A 24,783-nucleotide genomic window follows, 5' to 3' on the forward strand; every position below is an offset into this window, starting at 1 on the left:
ACAGGTTCCCCTCAAGGCCATTTCTGAGCCTGGTCCTGAGTAAGCCAAACGTCCAAGGACACCAGCTTACATTCTTGTTGTATTCTTGTGCTGGTGTCAGACTGTCACTTTTGCGGAGTGTGACCTGTCTGTCTGTGAGCAGAAAAAAAGCATTGCCCTATCCAAGTGGATAATCCTTAGATACAAGCTGCAGTGTATACAGGACTGGCCTGGTGAGGGTAATTTCTTTTCAGAGGTACAAGAGGTGAGGAAGGCAATTACCCCTTAAAGGGTCATTGTTGTTGTATCCTGTCAAGTCAATTCCAACTCATAGCGAGCCTATAGGACAGGGTAGAACTGTCCCATAGGGTTTCCCAGGCTGTCATCTTTACAGGAGCAGATCTCTAGGTCTTTTCTCCTGCAGAGCTGCTGGTGGGTTCAAACCGCCGACCTTTCAGTTAGCAGCCATGCGCTTAACCACTGTGCTACCAGGGCTCCTTAAAGAGAGGGAGGTCCAAATCTCTCCTAGGGTGACATGCTTGGCAGTACCTCTTGGAAGGGGGTGTGCTCATGCTCTGAAGATCCCACCCAAATGATCCCTGGGATTCTGGTTGTAGAGGTCAACCCTAGCCTGATATAACCTTTGGGTACTACTCACCTGTGCCTGCCTCAGACACCCTAGCATTATTTGGAATAGCCTAGGAGCCAAGACACCTCAGTTCTGACTCCAATTCTGCAACATAATCCACTTCTCCGCAGGGCTTTGAACCGGTTCCGTCTGGTTTGAACCCTTGCTGAGAATTTGCATTTCTAATAAAGTTCCCAGGAAGTTATACATGAGAATCACCTGGGGGTCCTGTTAAAATGTAGGTTCTGATTCAGTGTATCTGGGGTAGAAATGCAAATTCTTAGCAGGGAACTTGTTAGAAATGCAAATTCTCGGCAGAAGTTTGAACCAGAATGAACCAGTTCAAAGCCCTGCTTCCCTGGGCCTCAATTTCCTTGTCAACAAGGGAGTTGATATAGATGATCTGGCATCTTGAGGTTAAGGAAAACTTGAAACTAGAAGCAGGTGGGAGGAATGAAGCAAGGGGCACGCTCATTGTAAAGCCAGAGAGGAGTAATTAATAAAAGGAAGAATGAAAAGCAACATTCTTCAAAAAAGAAGGGTAGGAGAAGGGGGGAATGCCTATTTCTGAGGAGTTTACCCCTTGTCTGGAGTCCCTGGGTCGTGCAAACAGTTAACATACTTGGCTGCTAACTGAAAGGTTGGAGGTTCGACTCCATCCAGAGGCACCTTGGAAGAAAGGCCTGGTGACCTACTGCCAAAAAATCAGTCCCTGAAAACTCTATGGAGCACAGTTCTACTCTGACACACACGAGATCACCACAAGTCAGAGGAGACTGAATAGCAACTGGTACTGATAAGACCCTTGTCTGTCTTTGACATTTCTCCAATTTAGCCAAAGCCCAAGCTAGATCTCCTCAGATGACCAAAAGTAGTTTCCTTCCCCTAGCCAACATGCCTGTCTTTTTTGTGGTACATGGCTCCCAGGAGTCAGCCACTGCCCCCACCAATGTCTGGTTTCCTTAGATCTGTTGTCCTCCCAGCCCCTGAATAGGCACATGTACCAGCATTAAGAAAGGCCATATAAATAGCCACATGGATTGTTTAGATAGCAGGGATCAAACACACCACTCGGTATTTTTAACATACAAACACCCAGCTGGACAGCACAGCAGCCTTCTTGAGACTGAGCTCTTAAATAACCCTTCAGAAATGGATTCCCTCTACTCAAGGAGCCCTGTTGACCTTGGATGCCATGTGAACAAACAAATCAAAACCAAAAGCTATCGTTAGATCCCAAACCACTGCAGAAGAGCATCCAGTGGACCCACCCACTCCAAACGGAACCATGAACCAGGAGTAACTTATGAATGGTTTCGGGTTTTCTGGCTTAAAAAACAGACTTGGCTAGTATAACAAGAACTTTGAGCACGTGGAATGCAATCGGGAACTCTGTCTGATCTCACACTGTCCCTTTAAATGCATTCCCTGGAGAGTTGGTTTTTCCCTTGTCCCTAGATAAAAACACAGGCAGCTGTCCCTGACCTTGCTGATCACTCTCAGGTAGTTTGAAGTCACATGGTCACTGTAGACATCAAAGTAGGTTTTTACTAAGAAATTAGAATGCCCAGTCCTTTATAGCAATCAAAGCTCCAAATCTGATTTAAAGTTAAATCTTCTCCGCTCTCCCAGCTTGGCTCCTCACTCTATGAACCTGGCAGGTTTGAAACCTAGGCTTTCTCTTACTGGGACACCCCCGCCCCATTACTGGGAACCCAGGGGTGCATTATCCAGTAGGCTAGGTAAGCACAGTACTTACCTTGCTTACCAGGTCATCTGTAGTAAACAATTTCAGATTTTTCACCACATCAAAGATTCTGCTTCTAGGTATGGCTGGCATCTCTCTCCCAGCCCTGCAACACCTTCCTACAGAATCAAAGCCTCTTTTCAAATTTACAATCCCTGACGGGGCAGATGACCCAGTAAGCAAAGTAAGTACGGGCTTACTTGTGCTTACTCACTAATCTGTGGTGAACAATTTCACATGGGTTTCACTACATCACTACAGATGATCTGGTAGGCAAGGTAGGCACCGTACTTACGTTGCCAATTGAATGATCTGCCCATCAGGGAACAGCTTACCTGACTGAGGCTTTCTTGAGCCAGGTAAGTGAAGCTGCACTCTAGATGGTCACTTACTCCTTCCACAGTCCCTAAGAAGCCGGTGATAAATTTGGCTTCCTTCTGCTGAGGCTTCCTCCAGGAAGTCCTTTTGGACAGAACCTAGACAGTCTCACACCAGTTCTCTCTCCTATGGGACACCCTTTTGTCCACAGACGCTCTCAAGCATCCTTTGACCCAGTAGACTCTAGGCGTTCCAGTCCCTCTGAATATAAGCACCTCTCCTCCAGCTTATCTGACCACAGCTAGCCAGACCAACTGTCATCTTTTAGACTCCCACGCAGGAGTCAGGCAGCAGTTTAAGGTGCCCCTAACTTCAGGGGACACCGCTCAAGTGCTCCAGGTGACCCTGATGAACCCTCTCTAACAGGGTTGAGGTGAACAGTTGGCATCTTCCACCTTCCCCGCCTCTGGGCAGTGGGGAAGAGCTCACAGTACATCTCTCTCCCAAGGACTCCTCCTCTAAATATTCTGTCTCCATATCCACCTTCCTAAACATTTTCTACCCCAGTTACAAGTAACGAGTTTCAGAGTCATCTATCCATTATTGTTGTTGCTAGCTGCCATTGAGGCAGCCCCCAACTCATGGTGACCCCACGGACAACAGAACAAAATGCTGCCCGGTTCTGCATCATCCCCATGATTGGTTGCAGATCGGACCATTGTGGTCCATAGGGTTTTCACTGGCTAATTTTCAGAAGTAGATTGCCAGGCCTTTCTTCCTAGTCCATCTTAGTCTAGAAGCTCTGCTGAAACCTGTTCAGCATCCTAGCAAAACGCAAGCCTCCACTGAGAGATGGGTGGTGGCAGTACATGAGGTACACTGGTCGGGAGTCTAACCTGGGTCTCCCGCATGGAAGGGGAGAGAATTCTGTCTCTGAACCACCACTGCTTCCACTCATTTAACCACAAAGTGATCATATCCAAACCAGGACACTTTTGAGAGAGAAAGAGGCCGTGAGTTAATAATAATGCCGTGACAACGGATGTAACCCAGGGCTAGCCCAAGCAGACCAAGGCCTGCAGTCACTGATCTAACCAGCTCTTTGGCCCCTTACCTTTTAGCCTTTCCTACTGGATGGTCTGCTCACAATTCTCGTTAGTGATATTGATCATCTTAAGGTCTCAGCTACCACTCCCATTTTAATATCCTGTGGCTCTATTTAAAGCCAGCCCATATGCAACTGAGTAGCTACCCACAGACAGCATAATTCAACAAACTTGTGTTGAGCCAACGCTTTGGGAGACTCCAACGAGCCCTGGCCAGTGAAAGAGTAGACCATCCAACCACCCAGTTCTCTTTCAGTAGCATTTCCAATGGGTGCTTCTGGTGGCTACCATGGAGTTTTGCAAATCTTTTCACCAACCAGTTCGTGGAATTATCCTGGAAGGTGTGTACTGGTATCTAATGTAGTCCACAGGGCCCCCACACTCCCTAGAGTGTGCTCAGCCTTTGTGTGATGGCGCTCCTGTCCCGGCCTTTGGAACGGAAGTGCCCTGGAGGAACTCTGGAGCGCAGCCTCCTCCAGGTATTCACCTTTGACTAGAAACCAAACCCCAGCCCTAACTAATAAGCATTAGAAGTCACAGCTGACTGGATTTCCATGCGTGTGTTTGCGCACACTGTGTATTTTGAAGTACATAATTGAGTTTATGTTTGTAGCTGTGGGGTTTAAAAAACCGTTAAAAAACTAGTCACTGGCCAGATTTCTCACTCGCCGGCTCTGTGAGAGATTGCATGGTCACACACCAGCAGAGGAGAGCGCCCACGTGCCTCTGTCTGAGTGCCCAGGGCTGTTAAACTGGACGAGGTGTATTGTGTCAGTAGAGGCCACCACAGCAGACGGAGAAGAGGGCCCTGACTGGAGAACTGGCTGACGGGGCTGGGGGCTTTCTATGGACGGGGGTACACGGAGGATCAGAGTGCCTCTCTTTTATCCTGGACTGCTAGTCCTTTTAAGTAATTTGTTTTATTGAATTTTAGCCAAAGACTATCTGCGGTTCACGATTAATCCAGATTAGGATTTACCAGTCAAAACAGTGGGTTCCCGCCAGGGTGCTCCTTCCTGAGTGGGAAGAGCCTCCAAACAACTCAGTCAAATGGTGGCTTTGTCAGGAGAGGCTGCTAAGGGGCAGGACTGTGCCAGCTCCTTCCTTGGCTTCTGGGAACCCAAGCGCTGCCCAGCCTAAGGGTTCAGTCCTGGAGGAGCCCCTGCTCCCACTGGTAGCTCCCCTTGGGCTCCTGCTGAGCCAGCCCCTACCCTAGACGCCTTCCCAGCCTTTGCCTGAGTACCTCAGAGGAGCTGGCCAGTAATCCACAGTAACACAGACCACCAGGACTGAAAGGCATAGGAGAGTGAAGCAAAGATAGATTTTAGAAGAATGTCCTTACTTATGCTTCCCAGGCCTTTATTTTTTTATTAATTGAGGTAAAATTCACGTAACATAAAAGTCACCATTTCATCCACTTGAAAGTGTACAATCCAGTGGTTTTTAGTACCTTCACAATGTTGTGCAGACATCATCACTAATTCCAGAACATTTCCATCCCCCCCAAAAAGAAACCTTGTCTGTCTCATTTTCCTCTTCCTCCCACCCCCAGGGAACCCTTAGTCTGCTTTCTGTCTCTCTGGATTTGTCTACCAGGGGCATTTCACACAAATGACGTCACACAATATGAGGCTTTTTGTGTCTGGCTTCTTTCACTTAGCATAATGTTTTCAAGTTAATCCATGCTGTGGTCTGTATCAGTGCTTCACTCCTTTTGATGGCTGAATAATATTCCATTGTCCTTTAATATTTACTTCAGCATTTTCTGCATTAACATAGAAAACACACACACATTCATTGTCTTAGTCTTCTAGTGCTGCTGTAACAAATACAAGTGGATGGCTTTAACAAACAGAAGTTGATTCTCTTATAGTCTAGTAGGCTAGAAGTCCAAATTCAGGGCATCAGCTCCAGGGAAGGGCTTTGTCTGTTGACTCCAGAGGAAGGTCCCTGTCATCAATCTTCTCCTGGGCTAGGAGCTTCTGTGCGCAGGAACCCTAGGTCCATAAGACGCGCTTTGCTCCCAGAGCTGCTTTCTTGGTGATATGAGGCTCCCCCCTCTCTGCTCGCTTCCTTTTCCTTTTATCTCTTGTAAGATAAAAGGTGGTGCAGGCCATACCCCAGGGATACTCCCTTTACATTGGATCAGAGATGTGACCTTAGTAAGGGTGTTACAGTCTTACCCTAATCCTCTGATCTTGCCTCATTAACCACAGGCAGAGATTAGGATTTACAACACATAGGAAAGTTACAATCACAGAATGGGGGACAACCACACAATACTGGGAATCATGGCCTAACCAAGTTGACGCATATTTTGGGGGGACACAATTCGATCCATGACATACATACACACACAAATGGTGTCTTGGCCTTTGCACTTGCTGGATTTCTTCATATAATTGTTGGCTTCACGCCTAGTTTCTGATATTGCCTCGGATGTCACTTCAGTCCCCCACCACCTTATTTACAGTGGTACCCCCTCCCCATCCCATCCTTCTTTCCTGATTTATGCTTGTCCTCAGAACTATTATTCTCTGACTTCCTATACTATGTCGTTTTCTTATTGATTTGCCTACCTCTCATCTCACAAGCATGTCCATGTTCCGATTTTTTGTCTGTTTTATTCACTGTTGAATACCTAGAGCCTAAAACAGTGCCTAATACATGGTGGATGCTCAAGAAATAGTTGTTTAATGAATGAAAGTAGTCAGAGCAGAATATGTTAAGAGCTTATGGTGACCCAGTGCTAATTTGGAAGACATTTTCATTTGTATGTGTGGAGTGGCTGCGTAGATACAGGGATAAATAGTATAACTTATTTAAGGAAGGGTCTGAGAGAGTTCCACATAAAGAGCAAAAATCTTTATAAGGGAGAGGAAGGGAAGAGAGAAGCACCGTAACTTCTTATGGCTTACAGAGATGGAAACCTGAAAAGCATGAAAATTGCTCTCATTTTGACTCTGTTTTGAATTTATTTTTTGTCTGTCAGACCAAAAGGAACCAAAGACCTATAGTAATTAGACATTAAGAGCAAATTGCTGGATGACTGCAGACGACTGAACAGTTCTGGTTTAATCTGGGCTCATTTCCATTCTTAGAAGCAGAAAGTGTTAGGTTGGGAAATGCTGCTTGTTGAATCCCAGTAACCTCTCGTCTTCAGAGGTCTTGGCAGTTTGTTTCTGCTGAACGGTGTAATACTTAGGGAGCTCTGTGGGGTTTTCTTTTTTTAATGAGCATGATTCAAAGGGGAAACCCAGGCTGAATCAACCTTCTTCCAGAAATTGTGGATCTGTTTAACACCAAACCCTAGCACAGCCAGAACAATGCTGTAGCCAGTTCTCGTTCCCAACCGCCCCCAGGCTCAGTATCAGCACTTGCAGATGGGGTTAAAGGATCCTACTCTCCAAAAACCAGTTGCCATTGAGTAGATTCCAAGTCATGGTGACCCCATGTGCGCAGAATAGAACTGCTGCCTAGGATTCTCAAGGCTGTGACCTTTCAGAAGTGGATTGCCAGGCCTTTCTTCCAAGGCACCTCTGGGTGGGTTCAAACTGCCAGTCTTTCAGTTAGTAGTCAAGTACTTAACCATTTGAGCCACCCAGAGACCCTACTATAATGGCCTGTCCCACGTATTCCTGACAAACAGCTTCAGGCTGAAGGAGGCCATTTCTAGGCAAAATGAGTTGTCAAGAGTCACTACAGGCTGGGAGTAGGAATCCAGTTTCAGAGAGCTCCTGGGAGATTGTGGACTTCCCCAGTTCACTCTGGAATAGAGTTTAGTTCCAACAGGGCTGCCAGAAGGAAAAAGCGCTATGCTCCCTTGCTTGTGACTCTACCATTCTTTCCCCTGGGGCTTGCCCTAACTTCCCTATTGCCATATCCCTTGCAGTTTAGAAATTTATCTTTAACAGAAAGTCTAGATTCAAACACTAGAGATTCCTCATGTCATGGAAGTAACCTGAATTTTGAGCAGACAGATAAGGGTTCAGATGTCAGCTCTCTCCATTTATCATCTATGTGACCTTGAAAAAGTGACTTAGCCTCTCTAGGCTTTGATTGCCTTAATCCCTACTTCATAAAGCTTTTCATTCATTCATTCACGCAACGAATAATTACTGAGTGCCTAATATGCCCTAGGCATTGTGCTGCATGCCAGGAAATTACCTTCAAGGAGCTTATATTCTGGTGGGAAAAATAGTTAAGTAAAAAAGTCAGTAACACAGAAAAAGAATTGTTTTGGCAGAGCGACATATAAGAATATCTGAGAGTACTAGCCCAAACTGGGACTGAGAGGTCTGGGGAATCAGGGATAGTGCTGGTGGAAACAAAGTGGTTTAGGGCTGCTGAGTAGAATTAAGTATCAGTTTCACCCTCAGACCTCCCCCAGATGCACAGTTCCCCAAAGTGACCTGCTGCCTCCTTCAGAAGTCCTCTAGAGAAAAAAGGAAAGAAGCAGAACTTTAACGCTTTCATGAACCAGGGGATAGATATGCCCGTGTTACACTTCTTCTACCCTTGGAGAGTTACTGGCAGGCATTTGAGCCCTTTAGTACATTCTGGCATCGTGACAGATACTGGTGCAACTGCTTAAAAAACAAGGAAGTCGGTCTGCACCACATTTGAGTGTTGAGAGCCATTTGTATGAGGAGATGCTTCCGGAAGAGTGATTGTGTGAAACTTTTGTGTCTTTTGGCTTCTGTACAGTGAGATAAGGCTTGCAAGTATGTTTACTATTTCCATTGTGTTATTGCGAAGGTACGTCGGTTACCAGCATTTGGAAATATTCAAGTAAATGAGTTATTTTTGGGGTGGAAACAGTTTGTGATGCACTTCCTGGGCCATGGGACTGATATGCCCCACGAGTGTGGTGTGCTTCATGGAACGTGGTACCGATAGGGCCTGCTGTAAATCAAACTGATAACAATTATATGCAGCAAGTGCAATGTGTATTTAGTATTTTTGTGTATTTTTGTAAAGTTGAGTAAGTGTAATGTGGAAGTGTGATGTGCCATAGGACCCATATATCCCACGTGTGTGATGTGCTTCAGGGAACATGGGATTCATATGTCCCGCTTGCCACAGTTGGCACCCCATTTTTTCAAATAATAAAAAAACTACCAACCAACAATGATTCAGCATCCATTCCATTAGTGAAAAAACATGCATCACCAAAAATTTCTAAAAAAAATAAAATAATTCACCCATCAGAGGGTTAAATAGGACCAGCCCTCCTGGAAAGACAGAAATTCTAGAGTTGAAGTCTTCACCCCTAGAAAACACTCTCTCAGCTGTCTTCTTTCTGAGAAGGAAAACTTGTGGGCAGACATGGAATTGCTCCAGCAAGGGGATCCATGGAGAAAAATCTATGTCAACCAGGGCCCCCCACTGCAGGGCACATGGTAGCGCATCTCCATGGATGGACGCCACCCCTCTCCCTCCCCCTCCGTTACACCTAAAGTCACCCTGAGGGGTCAGACCCATCGGCAAAACGCCCTGGGTGCCCCTCTTCTGCTGGCTGCAGCCGACACTGCAGAGCAGCCAGCAGGACCATAAGCGTTCCCGCAGCAGTAACCTGACTTGAAAAGCAAGCCACAAACCCCTGGCCTGGAGCCTGCTCTACTGCCTCGCTCCCTGGGATGCTTTCGAACTAGGAGAGCCTGGAGCTCACACCTGACTCAGGAGCAGACTCTCTGCCTCCCTCCTGGTGCCCATCGAAACCAAGGTCTGCAAGAAAGAAACATTGGGACTTAAACCCTCCTCAGCAGGGTTGCCAACTCTTGAAGCTTGGTATGTTCTAAAGTGCAAACAAGCCGCTGTTTAGTAATTATTCCCAAAGAGCCCTCGCTAGTTTGCTAAACTTTTTTTACTTTGCTTCACACAGATAAACTAGGATAGAGTGTTGTTGCTTATTTTATTTGGCTTGATAAAGCAAGGTTTTAGTTATGAGTGTGTACCTGTATCTCCATGTAGAGCTGGTTTCCACCCCTTCTGTCTCCTTTTCCATGGAGTCAGATGACCTCCACAAAGGAGGTCAGGGGTGTTTCTATGCTGCCATACCTCTGGACAGAGCTGTGGTGGTAAGAGGGCTGCCAACTGCCACACTCCCCAAAAATACAAGTTTTCCTCAAAATTTGCCCACCAAAGTAGTCAAAACCCATTCAAAAAAAAACAAAAACAAAAACAAACTTTAAAGCAATCTGAAAAGAGAGAAGTCTTTGCCATAACAGGTGAAGTGGGCCATCATAATTCATTTCCCCAGATGTGCCAGTTCTCAGGCTCACTGAGTCCCTCTTTGAACCATCCCACTGAGGTAAGTCATGTTGTTGTTGTATGTGTGTGCCACTGAGTCGAAATGTGACAGAGTAGAACTGTCGTAGGATTTCCTAGGGTATAATCTTTACAGGACCAGATCACCAGGTCTTTTCTCCCATGCAGCAGCTGGTGGTTTTGAACCACTGATCTTTCAGCTAGCAGCTGAGCACTTAACCATTGTGCCACCTTAAGATAAGTCATAGCAGGCATACTTAGGCTTGAACTTTTTTAAAGGACAGACAGGAGCACAGGGAGGTTAAGCTGTGTGTCGCTAGGTCCCAGTGCTCATCGCTAGAAGAGCCAAAGCTAGACCCAGATATTGCAAATCACAGGCCAGCATCACTGCCATTCAAACACAACCCCCATGAATCCCCCAGAGTCATACTCTGGGGAGAGAAGAAATTACACCAGGAGGTAGGGGATAAGAAATGGAAAAGACTTTCAGTTTCTCTTTAGACTGTTTAGATCTGCAAAGGCTGTATGGTGAAGTTTTTTTGCAAGAAAAGCGAAAGTGCACACAAGAAAATAATACATATACAGGCCCTGTAAGGGGACAAAAAAGGAAATGAAGTCCAGTGGGGAGAAATAAAATGGCCTGTTTCTCCATAGGCTTGTTAAGTACTTGTTGACCTCTTTCTCCCTTTCCCTAGTAATGACTCTTAAACCAGAGGAAGCTAAAAGGTTTTTGATGGGTTAAAAAGATGCCATCCATTTAAGGGTCAAGGCCTGGTGCTCTGGGCATCTGTCACTGGATTAACTGAATCAATTTAGAGTCTATGCTCTCTGAGCAGTGAGGAGGAGGGAATTGGCCCGAGGAACATCTTGATTCTATTAGTGGGTCTGGCTGCAGAGAAAAACCAGCCATTGTTTTCTTTGTTGGGTATGTGACCATCTCAGAAGAAGAGAGATGCCCGAGTGCCCTCTTTCACAGCACATAATGTAGGAGCCCTGGTAGCATAGTGGTTAGGTGCTTGACTGCTAACTTAAAAGGCTGGCGGTTTAAACCCACACAATGGCTCCACCAAAGAAAGATCTGAGGTTCTGCTTCCGTAAAGATTACAGGCTGTAAAGCCCTATAGGGCAGTTCTACCCTGTCACATTGGGTCACTACGAGTCGAAAATCAACTTGACAGCACCTAATAACAACAATAAAGGACAAACTCATACCCATTTTGTAAGCTAGTGATCCACGAGCATAGTTTTCCTATGTTGGAGGGCCTGATTTCGTTTCTGGTATAGCCCATTCTTCGTAACGCTGAGCCATGGTACAATAGGGTACTTTCTTCTAATGATGGATGTTTTGAGGTTAAAAGTCGTAGCAGAAAGATGTTCAAAGCTGCCTCTGGTCAAAATTTCAGTGGACTTGGAAATTGGCTGGATAAGACTAGGAACAAGTGTGTACAAAGAGAACCCAAAAAATTTCAGCACAAATGCAGTGAATGAGAACGCTGGATTAGGCTTGTGCTTGCATTGTAAAAAAAAAAAAGAAAAAATCCCACAATCAGAAATGTTCTTTGAAATGCAGAAGTGCTCATGACACCATATTAGCTGCTTTTCAAAGAAAATTACACAAACTGTGCTTTGAGCTGATAAGTGTTCAAAATATTCAGACATTTTCTTTCTTTTACCATTAAGAATAACAGTGGCATATAAATGATGGAGTGGAAGGGACATAATAACAGTCTTTATTGAGTGGAGTCCCTGGGTGGTGCAAGCAGTTAATGCGCTCAACTTCTAACTGAAAGGTTGGAGGATTGAGTCCACCCAGAGGTGTTTTGGAAAAAAGACCTGGTGGTCTACTTCCGAAAAGTCTGCCATTGAAAACCCTACTCTGACACATGTCAGAATTGACTCAATGGCAACTGGTTATTTATTGAGTGCTAATTATGTACTGGGTACCATTTTCAGCTTTTTATATGTGTTAATTCATTGATACAGCAGCCCCGTGAGAAAAGAGTTGTTGTTACAAAGATGAGAAAACTATGACACAAAGAAATTGATTTGCCGTGAATACACAGCCAGTAGTTAGTGGCAGGTGGTATGGTTTTGAAAACCAGGCTTTTAATTGTCCTCTGCATTGTCTTCCATAAGTAGGAAATGTTTAAAACAAACTATTTTTAAGTTCCAAAGAGTAACAGTGTGGCATTCTCTGGATTTACAATGCTGACCCCACCTATGCATAGGATGTAGGAATGCCCACCCCTTCGATGTACTGAAGAGGAAGAGACTTACCGAGTCAGGGCTACAAGTCAGGACTCTTGACTTCCAAGGCAGAGATCTTGCCCCTAAAAATGATGAACCCAAACAATAGAGAGGGAAGGATGATCATGAATCTTGATTACTTGAGACAAAAGCAGATGACATCTCTTCATAAGGTGCCTCAGAGCCTCTGTCGAGTTCTAAAGGCCTGGTGTGGAAACCACAGATTGTCAGTTCATCACAGAGTTAATTCCTATCTCATGGATACAGTCGACTTTGTGTATGTCTTATCTTCTCAACTGAAGTGCAAGCTCCTTAGAAATGTAAACATGTGTTAGGCATGTTGTCCTGTCCCTTTCCTATTAGCATAGGCTGTACAAAGTAGACACTCACTACTTGAATGGTTGGAAAGATCATTGCTTAAAATCCAAGGACCTTGCTTCTTCTTTATGCATGAAGTAAAATATATTGAATGCCTATCCAACTGATAATATGATGTCAACCCCCCTAACAACTTACATCTCTGTCTGTTGTTCCCTGTATCGGTTCTGCCTGAATAACTGAACCTCATCCAGGTGCACCTGATAAAAATCTCTTGGTGCACAGCTTGGCATTTCGTGTTGTGCACTCACATTTTAAACTCCACCCAGTTCAGGCCCTGCAGATGACCTTCTCGTGTCCTGCAGCCCTCACGACATGTGTTGTTATTGGTTCAATTGCGACTCACAGGGACCTAATGTGACAAAGTAGAACTACCCACATAGGGTTTCCTAGGCTGTAATCTTTACGGGAGTAGATCACCAAGTCTTTTCTCCCACAGAGCCGATGGGTGAGTTCGAACTGCTGACCTTTCAGTTAGCAGCCAAGCACTTAACCATTGCCCCACCAGGGCTCCTTTCAAGACGTATAGCAACCATTTTTATTTGCTGAAGGTATAAGGTATAAATACGCTTGGAGTTTCTGAGTGGTGCAAACAGTTAACATGCTTGGCTGCTAACCAAAAGGGTGGAGGTGTTTAAGTCCAACAAGAGGTGCCTCAGAAGAAAGGCCTGGTGATCTACTTCCAAAAAAACAGCCATTGAAAACACTATGGAGCACAGTTCTACTCTGAAACACATGCGGTTGCCATGAGTTGGAATCGACTTGATGGCAACTATTATTTTTTTCTTTTATAAATACACCTAGGGATTAGCGAGGGGCAGTCCTGCTTCTAGAAAGTGAAAGGAGCAGAAATGAAATAATGAAGTGAGGTATTTAGTTTGTATGTTTTGTTCTGAGCCTGACGATTACTGTCCATGAATCTAATCTTTTTATAGGAGAACACTTGTTGGTGTTTGGAAAGTGTACAGTGCCTCTTAGACTGCCAAGAATCCTTAAAGAAGTGATCGTTAACTTAACCAGCAGCTTGAAATAACTTTGTTCTCGCTCATAGGCAGGTCTTCATGGTGTGGTTAGAAAGAGCCCAGGACCCGAAATCACAAGACTGGGTCCTGACATCAATCACTTATTTAACCTCTGCAGTCCCTTAACCTCTCTTGACTGGAGTTGCTTTGTCTGTGAAAGGGGGCGGCTGGGCCAGATGGCTGCTGTGATGCTGTATTAATGGCTCCCCGAATGAGGCAGGAAGTTACTCATAGGGAGGTCATTAAGGGGCTTGGTGACTCACCCTCAGGGTCAGGAAGAAGACAAGGCTCCCTGAAGCCCTGGTCAAGAATTAGAACCCCTAGACGGAGCTTCCTCTCCAGCCTTTGAGGCCACACCGACCTGAGAGACTCCCACCACCCCTCATGCTATCCCGGCACTCGGCAAATGCTTGCTGGGGAGCCAAGTTCCCTTTCTCTGTCTCTGCTACCTTCACCCACTCCGAAAGAGCAGGGAGGATTAGCCCTTTTCTGTCCCAACCACAGGATGTGGGAATTCACGCAGACCCGCTAACAGGAACTAGTGAGCAGGTCCTGCTCATTAAGTATTTATAGCGTGCCCTGTTGCACTCACGGCTCGGACAGGGTATTTATTAGCTACTCTTCTATGCTCCCTGTGGGATGAACATGTTCCCATCTCCTGTTTTATACATTAGGACATGGAGGCCCAGAAAGGAGAAGTGAAGGGCCTGTGATCACAGTGGGAATCATTTAAGTCTAGGTCAGAAATGAAGAATTCACATCTAGTGCCAGCCATAGTCCCAACCATGGTGACAGACCCTGGCTCAATAAAGCCTCTTCTTGATGGCTTCTCTGAATTTTCAATTTTCAGTGCAAACTATTAAGGTTTTTGTTAATCATGATTACTGCGGTTGTTAGTCGTTGATTGAAAGCCACTGACTACACTTTGTGAAGAAAACTAGAGGAAGCCAGGTCTCCAAGAGAAGGAGTTCACACTCCTTGTCACTGATAGTAGAAAGGAAGAGAAGAGCCATTATACAGGACTAAAAAGTTCTGATTTTATACTTCCTACTTGCAGCTACATTGTTGCTCGTTTGTAAAAATCATTCCAACTTTTAAAGTTCACTACCCATTAGTGAGTAAGAGCTGTTCCCACTAATTGGAGAACTCCTGTGGAGGGGAAACACAGTTAGAGGTTAGAGTAATGGACCAGGTGCCCTTGACTTCTATTCCTGGTTCCTTGGCTAACTTGCTGTGTGGCCTTAGGCAGTTTTCTCTAATTTCTCTGGGCCTCAGAGAAGAAAATTTCCCATTAACTCTTGTTGGAGGTTGTCAGAAGATCAAAGAAAAGACCTTTGCAGGGCTTATTAAAGAGGCCCAGATGAACTGCATTAGAAAGACCTCGATTTAATAGATATTAATTAATAAATCCTTTGATTATTGAGGAGCCCTGGTGGCACAGTGATTAAGAGCTCAGCTGCTAACCAAAAGGTCAGCAGTTCAAATCCACCAGCCACTGCTTGGAAACCCCATGGGGCAGTTCTACTCTGTCCTCTAGGGTCACTATGAGTTGGCATCAACTCCACAGCAGTGGGTTTGGTTTTCTGGTTTTTGGTTATTGACAGAATTGCCTATTTTAGCTTTTGATTAGCTCTTTGGGCATAACTGACCAAAGAAGTCATGCAAAATCCTCATGGATCAGCCCATTCGTAATGACAATCAGGTGTGCATCTGCTGTGTCCCACATTGATGTCTGTTCCTGGTGACAGGGTCCTGGCGACTGCACCGATGGCCAGACTAGGCCAGGGAGGCGGCTGCCCAGAGTGATACAGACAACACAGCAACCAGCTGAGTCAGAGCCTGGCTCAGGAAGTTCCCAGTGTGAAAAGGGGAGGCAGGGTCTAGCATCTTTGTTTACTGGCTTGTTTTTATGCTACGAACCAGCTGCAGAGGTGGGGTGTTTAGCAGGCACTTAAACTGTAGGGCACCAGGGCACTGTGGGCAGAAACACTCTAGACCCCCGTGAAGAGCACATATCTCTACAGCAAGCTCCTGTGGCCCTGTCTACAAATGGCCCTTCTCCGTCAACTGGGGCCGCTGCCCCCGCCCCTCTCTTCGTTGCCCCTCTTTCATACTCCTGCTCTCCAATTTGCCCAGCCACCTCTATCTCCCCTAAATGTAGAGGAAAGGATCAAGCCAGCATTCCTAGATGAGAACCTTCTCTTAGGTTCCTGGGGCTTTCAAATGTCCGATGGAACAACCCTATCCTGAAAAACTGCCCATTCATTCCACTCACTCCCACCCTCCCTTCTGGGTATTTCATTTGCAAAAAAGGCTCCTGCTTAGACTAGACATCACGGGAAACCTACTGCTTTGCACCCTGTAACAAAAATGTCTACAGACAGTCATCCTACGGAGAGATGCTGGGAGCCAGGACTTCAGGGTTCAGCACCAAGAGCCAAAGTCGCGGGCAGAAGCTTCCCACTGGCAGCTGCAGTGGCAGTGGCGGTGGAGAGGCCCGCAGCACAGCCCAGATGGTTTTGTTTGGGCCTGTTGGCAGATGCAGGGCTCTCCACACTGACCAGCATCAGGGGGCACTTAAAGGAAGGCTTGGTTTGTGTCTGATTTTGCAAGGAGTTGGGGGAGGGGGGAGTTGCCAGGGAACCAAGTGCTCTCAGCATTCTGCTCTGGGGGGTTTTCATCAGGCAGGGAGGGGCTTCAAACGAAAGGCACAAGTGAGGTTTGCTCAAACATGATCATACCACGTTTTGCTTTCTTTCCTCCTGGCTGAGAGGAGAAAGCTCTTGGATGGCTTGGGAGGCCAACCTCCCTGGGGGTGGACACCTTACCCCAAGTGCTGCTGAGCCCAAGAGGGAGCTCACCAGCACCAGCAGCTCTTCTAAGGCCAGGACCAGTTACATAATTTGCAGGACTCAGTGCAAAATGAAAATGCAGGGCCCCGTGCTCAAACGTTATTAAGAATTTCAAGATGGTGACACCAGAGCATTAAAGCCAGCATGGGGCTCTTCTGAGCACGGGGCCCTGTGCAACTGCACAGATCACATACCCATGAAACTGGCCCTGTCCCAGGTGGGTATAGGAGGGAGGCTGCACAGAGTCCAGCATCTAACATCCACCCCTTTCTTTGGAGGAAGGAGAAAAGAGGGAGAATAATTTTGTACACTTACTTAAAGATTCCCTCCAAATTCTCTTTTTAAATATCAAATTCTTTTTTAAAACTCCAAGGTCAGGACTTGAGTTAAGAAATTTAAGAAAAGAATTATTTTGGTGGTTCTGGAGCTACCGTCTTTATTTACCAGAACTTGGGAGAATAATTAGGAATAAAAGTAAGATCTAACATTCACTGAGTACTTAACTTTGTGCCCGCACTGCACTAAGGATCTGTTGCTGCTAAGATAGTTTACTTCCCACGTGCATGTTACCTACCCAAGAGGGGCCATTATTGCCGATTTGCTGATGGGAAAGCTGAGACATAAGGCAATGCTGTAACTTGCCTGAGGGCAAACATCTTAGCAGTAGGGGAGACTAGATTCAAACTGATACCTTTATAGACTCCAAAGCCTGTGTGCCTGACCACTTTGTTTTGTTCACTACCTCTGGATCATGGTGCCAGTGTCATGGAGTCTGTTAATTGTGGTGCTTTTGTGACTGTAGGTAAGTTCAGGTGGAATATCTATAAATATCTAACAAAACCAGGAGTCAGAGAGAGCTTTGGGTGTTTCCACTGTAGGATTTAGAGTAGCAGAGTATCAAATAGGAGAATCAGACCCAGACCTGTGTATTTGAATAGTTCAGGCTCTAAGGCATCATTTGATCTGCGACAAGACATAAAGCCGTGTAAGCCAGTGTAGGACTTTGGGTCATTTGCTTACCTTGAAACGTCTCTTCACCTTCTTGGAATGGAGGAAGAAAAGTACAGTGTTCCTTGAGCTTCAGAGTGAAATGAACTCCGAGCTGCAGACAAAAGAGGTAGCTCTATAATAAGACATAATAAATGTCCTCCTCCCTGTGACTTACATAAAGAAAATAATTTTAAAATTCCACGGAGCAGGTCGTGAAGATAAAAGAATGCAGCCATTCTAGACGCAATTCTTTATTCCAGCCCAGCTTTCCTTGGGGTGGAGTCCTTTGGTCCAGCGTTGCCTAGGAGCACCCTGGACCTGGGAAGGTGGGGTCAGTCTGAGGCAGGGAAAGTGCCAGTGAAGTCTTTAAAGCGGGGAAAACCAGGATCTCTGGATGCCAGGACTCTGGGTCTGAGATGAGACCCCACGATGCATATGCCTCAACTGAGTGAGCAAAGAAAAGGGGGACCCCAGGGAGGAATCAGTCATTCCCAGGGGAAATGGCAAGAACAGGAGTCCTGTTCTGCTCTTTTCAGCAACATAAACTCAAATTATAAGTATATCGAAGGTGATACAACATTCACCAAATATAAATATATGTGTATTTGTATATAACTGCAACTTTTTTTGACATTTCCCAGAGGGTTAAGTAACTTTCTCTTTCGTCCATGAAAGAAGCTCCATTCCTAAAGTAGTTGAAGCAGCCCTAAAGACTTCCAAACGTTACCGTCAGTCCTAGTTAGCTTGTTCACTAGGCTGAAGGAGGAAGGACCACTAGGGCCTGAGGGAGCCCAGTGGGCAGCAGCAGAAGCTCTGTTCACGGTCCACTTTCCAGAACTGCTTCCATCCCACTCCTCACCCTCCCCACCCAAGCCACAGCAGCCTCTAGCTGGGGTGTCCATCCAGCAACACAGTTCTTAACTTTCTTTGTGCTGCAGAAGGAATGGGCTTGACAGGCTCACATTGTTATCTCGAGTTGCCTACCCCCGAAATAAGGTCAGGGCAGCCTCCGCCCTGCGAGCTGCTCAGATCGCCAGGGCGAGTCCGAGGCGCTTACACATTAGTGGGCAGGAAGTGGAGTGCCGATGGGAGGCTGGGAATTTGAACGCCTTCCCATTTCAGCACTCGGGAGGAGGAAGCTCAGTTCAGCACTACACGCAGATGGCTACTGCTGCCTCCTGAGAGCGCCTCAGCTCTCGCTCCCTCTCCTCCTTGCCCGCCGCCCGCCCTCCTCTCTGCTCGCTCCCCCTCACTCCCCCTCTCCTTGGAGGGAAAAGTCTGCAACGCTAGGAACTGTCTTGGAAAATTAAACAAAGGCAAGCCAAAGGGGAACGACTTGAAAAGAACTTGTTTTGTTCCCGTTAAGAGACCTGCAGGAAAATCCACACCCACGTTGTCCAGTTTTGAAGTGGCAAGTGTATGTGTGTGTGTGTGTGTTTCAAGCAAGAAGCAGAGGAGGCACAAACAACTGTATGTCTCTGCTTTGATAAGGAAACTGCTGGCCATAGAAGTTAACCAGCAAAGGAAGGAATACAGCCTTGAACCACCCGCTCCTCAACTTAAACTGCATTGTTTTCTGTCCAGATATTCCAATGGAGACAGCTGGAAAACCTGTATTTCAGAGAAAAGAAGTTTTCAGTGGAAGTTCATGACCCACGCAGGTAAGCTAGCAAAAGTCTCCTTTTCTTATCCGAGTGCATGGAACTTACAGGGTTCTAGCCTGGCATGTCGTTTACAGTAATATTTTTGTGCTGTCATTGTTCCTGTTCCCTTTGCTGGGGGTGGGGAAGGGGAATTAGTTGATCATCGAGAATAGAGTTCAAATCAAACAGTAAAGCTTTGTTTTGTACTGTTATATGTTGATAAATACAGTGGGTTCAAGTGTGTGAGACAGATTAGCAATTCCATGACCTTGTCATCTGACTGCATGAGTTCCATGCTCCTGTGTATGGAGCTGTCTTCCATGCTGCTTGACAGAGTTTCTGAGTGTTTCAGGTGGGACGAGCAACATCAAGGGGCTCTGCAAATGAAGCAGTTGTGCAAAATGCTTTTATTCCACCAGCTGTAAATTTAGGGTGTTAGAGTTGTGGGTGAATGTGAAAGAAATACAATTATTTTTCTTTCCCCCCACCCCAACATTATATCCCAGAGAGCATTAATGTGAAAATCTATGCTCTCTAAGCCAGATGCCAAACAATAGAGTCCCCATGTGGAATGCAGCAAGCCTTTCGTGGAGGGGACTCTGGGCAGCTCGTACCATTGCTTTCCCTCTCTTTGTCTGCTAGCGGTCCTAGAAGTAGATGCTATCATAGACAGCAGCAAAATTCCCTACAAACAGGCCCAACACCTGGACTTTAGATAGGGCCATACGCGGATTTACAAGAGCGTAGCCCTGGGAAGACAGTAGAAAGATCAGACTTTGTAAAGAGCAAAAGTGGATTTTAGAGAGTGTTGACACTGGGCCCTGGCCTTGGAAAGGAGCCTAGCACAAGCTCCACCCCACAAATGGCTTCTGAGCATCTCAGAACAAGCTGCTGTGCCTCCCAGGGAGTTCTCAACCCAAGAGCGACACGTTGCCCTCCAGCAAGTGGGTGCAGGCCCGTGCAGTATAATCTCTGTCCCTGTAGCAAGAGATAACCCAGCAGGTTGACAGGATGCTCACACCATGTAATCTGCATGAAATAGCCACTCCATCTGTAGGGTTAGAGCTTATCTCATGCTGCACAGCTGACTGGAAGACCAGCAACCAGAAAACATTTAGAGACTCTATGTCTCTGCCATCAGGCAGAGGCAGTCGCATTAAGCAGAAGAAGAACTTCTTTAGCATTTCTTGGCGTCCTCTGAAGGGTTTCCAGGTCCAAAGACCCCTGCCTCTGCAGAGCAAGAACCCATTTGTGCAGGCCAATAGGGGAGTGACACACGCCGAAAACAATATTCCAACCAAAAAGGAACTCAGAGTTATTTCCCCAGGCGAACTGTTTGCGACCAGGTTCTGAGGAGTATGTATGAGAGGAGGGAAAACTTAAGAGTGAAAAGAGCAAAATGAATTTCACCATGATGAGTCAGATGCAGAAAGGGAATGTTCAACAGAAAAAAGTTGAAAATTGGGTCATCTAAAGGGGTGAGCATAAAGATGGACAGAATCTCCATATCTGGGCTCTGTTGAGAACCATGCTAACTCACAGGCACCTTGGACAAATCCTTAGAGAGCGTGTGAGCAGGCACTCACGTGTGTGTGTGTGTGTGTGTGTGTGTGTGTGTGTGTGAGAGAGAGAGAGAGTGCATGTGAGAGAAACCGTGTGTGTGAGAGTATGAGTGTATGTGTGTGAGTGTGTGTGAGAGTGTGTGTATGTGAGTTGATGTGTCTATGTGTGTGTTTTCTCTGGGTCTGTTACCCTATCGCTGATGTAATATAAGTTTCCTTCTCTTTCCCAAGATCCAGGGATATAGGAAAGGGTACTAACCTCACATAACTGGTTACCATCAAATCGGCCCCGACTCATGTGTGTCAGAGTAGAACTGCACTCCATGGGGTTTTCAATGGCTGATTTTTTTTAATAGATTGCTAGGCCATTCTTTCGAGGCACCGCCGGATGGACTCAAACTTCCAACCTTTTGGTTAGCAGCCAAGCATGTTAACTGTTTGCACAACTCAGGGGCTTCAAACCTCACGTATTACTATTAAATGGGCTTTTTAGCTTTTAAAACAAAAATGATCCACATCATATTTGTTAAGTGGCTTCTACATTAGATGCAGTAGGGTATAGAAAGAAGTCTGAAACAGGCTGTTCTGCCCTTAAAGAGCTTCTAGTGTAGTTGGGGAGACAGGCAGGAGAAGGAACTTAACATTTATTGAGTGTTTATCATGTTCTAAACACTTTATACACATTATCTCATTGGACCCTCACCATAACCCCAGGAGATAGGTACTGCTATTATTCCTATTCTACGTTGGGAAACCGAGGCACAGAGATATGAAGTAACCTGCTGTCTGTTACAGATAGCTAGTAAGTTGTAGAGCCAGGATTGGAACCCAGAAGTCTGGCTGTAAAGCGCACTTTCCTTACCTTTACACTATACGCAAGGCAGTGTATACTAAGTACCAAATGGCACAGACCATAAATGCTGAAAGATAAGGTCACCAGGGGCCAGGCTTGTCAAGAGAGGCTGAGGAGGAGAGATCTGAACTGAACCTCAAAGGGTGACTAGGATTTAAAGAGATGAGACGGGCCCTAGGTGGGCAAAGATGTCAGGTGATGTTCTTCAAGTGAAATAAAGAGATGAGAGAGTGTCTGAGTAGAGAGAAGGGAGAAGGAGGATCCCAGAGGCCACCTGAGCAGAGGAAATGATCATCCCCCCTCCCAGACAAAGTGGCCCTAAGTCCCTCATGTTACTAGAAACAGGTAGGTTAGGGAGAGGAAAGGCAGGTAGAAAGGCCCAGGGAAGGTGACTTACCTCGTGTCAAAGGTGAAACCCAAGTTGACTACAGCTTTAAAGACGCCTTTTCCAAATGTACATTGAGGCAAGGAAAGTGAATTTGCTAAGGCTGACTACTTAATTTAGCTGTCCCTCGTGGTGCAAATGGTTCAGTGCTCAGCTGCTAACCAAAAGATTGGCAGTTTGGATCCACCCAGAGACACCAAAGCAGCAAGCGATCTTTTCACTGCCTCATGTTGCTTTCAAGATTAAACGTGTCATCCAATTGCTTGCTGCCTTGTTTCTCTGAGCAGGGAGGATTAATCTAATTGACTGTATGTTGGGATGGTGTTCAGGGGTCAGTCCCTCCCTCCAAAAGAGGAAGGGAGCCAGAACCAAGTAGTAGGATGGGAAGTGCCAGATATAATCATTTAATTAAGATGTAATCAGTGGGAAATTGTGATTACAGGGGAATCAGTCAAGGCAAAGAGTGTTTTCTGAGCGGATTGGTCACGTTTGATCACACCCCTTCTTGTCTTTCCATGAAGAGCACAGAAGATGCTGTAGAATTGTTCTCGTAAACGTCCTAACTTAATGGCTACATTTGTTTTTGGGGTTCTTTGTTGTTATTGTTGTTGTTAGCTGCTGTAGAGTCGGCACCCAACTCATGGCGACCCTGTGTACAACAGAACAAGCTGTTGTGATCCACAGGGCTTTTGTTGGATGATTTTCAAAAGTAGATCACCAGGCCTTTCTTCCTAGTTCATCTTAGTCTGGAAGCTCCACTGAAACCTGTCAGCATCATAGCAACACATAAGGCTCCACTGACAGATAGGTGGTGGCTGCACTTGAGATGCATTGGTCGGGGATCAAACTTGGGTCTCCCACATGGAAGGTGAGAATTCTACCACTGAACCACCAAGCCCTCCTTTAGAGTTGGCAAATATTCAGTTTCTAAGGCCAAGGCAAAATAGAAAGGTTGGTGGGGTGGGAAGGGCCTGAAGGGAAAGATTAGTGGAAGAAATAAATTAGTAATGGATCCAGGGGAAAAACTCTCAGAGTATATGATTTAGATGTTCCTAGGGAACCACCCAGACCTGACAAGCCTCTCAACTCATCCTCACTCCCCTTACCTGAAAAATGTCAGCGCCTAGCTTCTTAAAACTCTCTCCCTTTACCAAAATACATTTCAAGTTACTTTTCCTTTCGAATTCAACTTTTTAGGGGAAAAAAAATAGCTTACTCCCAGGAGCAACAATTGCTGTGGAAGCCTAACTGGACGTTCAGATCACTGATGCGTTTTAAATCTATAGAGACCCGGGAGGGGGAGATTCCTCCTCATTTCTCTCTGGCCCCCTTTTAGTTATTTTCTTTCAACTGTGTGCTCTTTCATGAGCTGGCATTTTTTTTCCCTTAACTTTTGTTTTAACCAAAGCAGAGGAATACCTGCCTAGAATCAGTATCATGAACGAACCACCAGATTTGAAGTCCTCCTTAAAAAACCAAACCCATTGCTGTCGAGTTGATTCTGACTCATAGCGACCCTATAGGACAGAATAGAACTGCCCTGTAGGGTTTCCAAGGAGCAGCTGGTGTATTCGAACTGCCAACCTTTTGGGTAGCTGCTGAATGCTTAACCATTGGGCCACCAGGGCTCCCCTCTTTAAAAGTATATGAAAAAGACCCCACTGTTAAAGCCTTAGCCACCAAAGTAAGATAATAGGAATCACTTTAAATTTTCTTTAAGGAAAAATTTGTCCTGAAAAAATGCCAATATTCACAAGTCCTGATTGCCTCAAGTTTCTTCCAAATTAGATATCTCAATCTCAAGAACACGTGAACATTTTTCAGCTGACGTATAGTCCACTTACCCCAGGCCTCACCCCACTCCCCATCAGCTTGTCCTACACGCATGTACACACACACACACACACACACACACACTCATACTTCACTTTCTAAATAATCCACTTATTCTATAAAATATACTTCACTGAGAACACGATCATGTAACTCTTTCTTCTTCCCTGACTTCATTAATCTGGTGAATTATGTTGGGACCTGTGTTCTCCATTTTTAAAGTCTGTTGCGTCTTTCTTTACTACATGTTGAAATCAACATATATGCAGAGGTTGAAATGGGAGGCGGGCAGAGATTGGTGGCTGGGCTTATTTCTTTCTGCTCTGCCCTCTGAATAGATTAGAAATCAATAGCCACATCTTCCAAGGAACATTGAGTTAGAGTACTGTAAGAAGTCAGGGCTTCCTCAGGTGCTGTGGCCTATGGCAATTAGAAAAATATTAACTCATCCTTCACCCTAAGCAGCATTGCCTTGTTAATGAAGGACATTGTCAAAGGCTTTTTCTTGTCTCTGAAGTTTGTGTTGGCTCAATGCCCAGGAGCTGAAGATCAGTCAGGACCATCCAGTGACCTAGAATGACCCATCTTATCCCAGACAAGGCAGGGGCTGGACCAAATCCTGACCCCTGAGGAGTTAGTAAATAACTCCAGTTTCCCTGAGCACACATGTGAGTGTGTGTGTGTGTCCCTATATTTGTGTGCGAGCTGATTTGTTACCTTCACACCAGTGGGTTCTCAATAAAAGCCGTTGGCTCATAAATGGACTTTCTTGGCAAATATGGTTGAACCTTCTGATTCTTGCCTCCCCAGGGCTTCGGTGACAAGAAGGACGTTTGGACACAGCGGCATTGCAGTGCACACGTGGTATGCATGCCCAGCATTAATCAAGTCTATTTGGGCTATGGCCATTAGCCAACACCAGTTCTATCTGGACAGAAAGCAGAGTAAGGTAAGTCCTTCCCTGGGATTG

At 45.7% G+C, this 24,783-nt stretch overlaps 1 protein-coding gene and 1 long non-coding RNA gene across 2 annotated transcripts in view; one reads left to right on the forward strand and one right to left on the reverse strand.

Annotated features, from left to right (window-relative positions):
- Positions 1–5,355: 5,355 nt before the first annotated feature.
- Positions 5,356–22,534, reverse strand: LOC111821132 (uncharacterized). The gene is made up of 4 exons (XR_002824598.1): positions 21,993–22,534; positions 17,568–17,649; positions 12,326–12,500; positions 5,356–5,543 (listed from the first exon to the last, which is right to left on the reverse strand). It is a non-coding gene; the product is annotated as an uncharacterized LOC111821132 (long non-coding RNA).
- FRMD4A (FERM domain containing 4A) overlaps positions 18,799–24,783 on the forward strand; it is a 63,048-nt gene continuing 57,063 nt past the window's right edge. The window contains exons 1-2 of the mRNA XM_023734342.1: positions 18,799–19,198; positions 24,624–24,762. Coding sequence (XP_023590110.1) covers positions 24,715–24,762 — 48 coding nt within the window. The 5' untranslated portion in view covers positions 18,799–19,198; positions 24,624–24,714. The remainder of the gene's footprint in view (positions 19,199–24,623; positions 24,763–24,783) is intronic.

Source organism: Trichechus manatus, unplaced genomic scaffold (genome assembly GCF_000243295.1).
Source record: "Trichechus manatus latirostris isolate Lorelei unplaced genomic scaffold, TriManLat1.0 scaffold00067, whole genome shotgun sequence".
Taxonomy (NCBI): domain Eukaryota; kingdom Metazoa; phylum Chordata; class Mammalia; order Sirenia; family Trichechidae; genus Trichechus; species Trichechus manatus.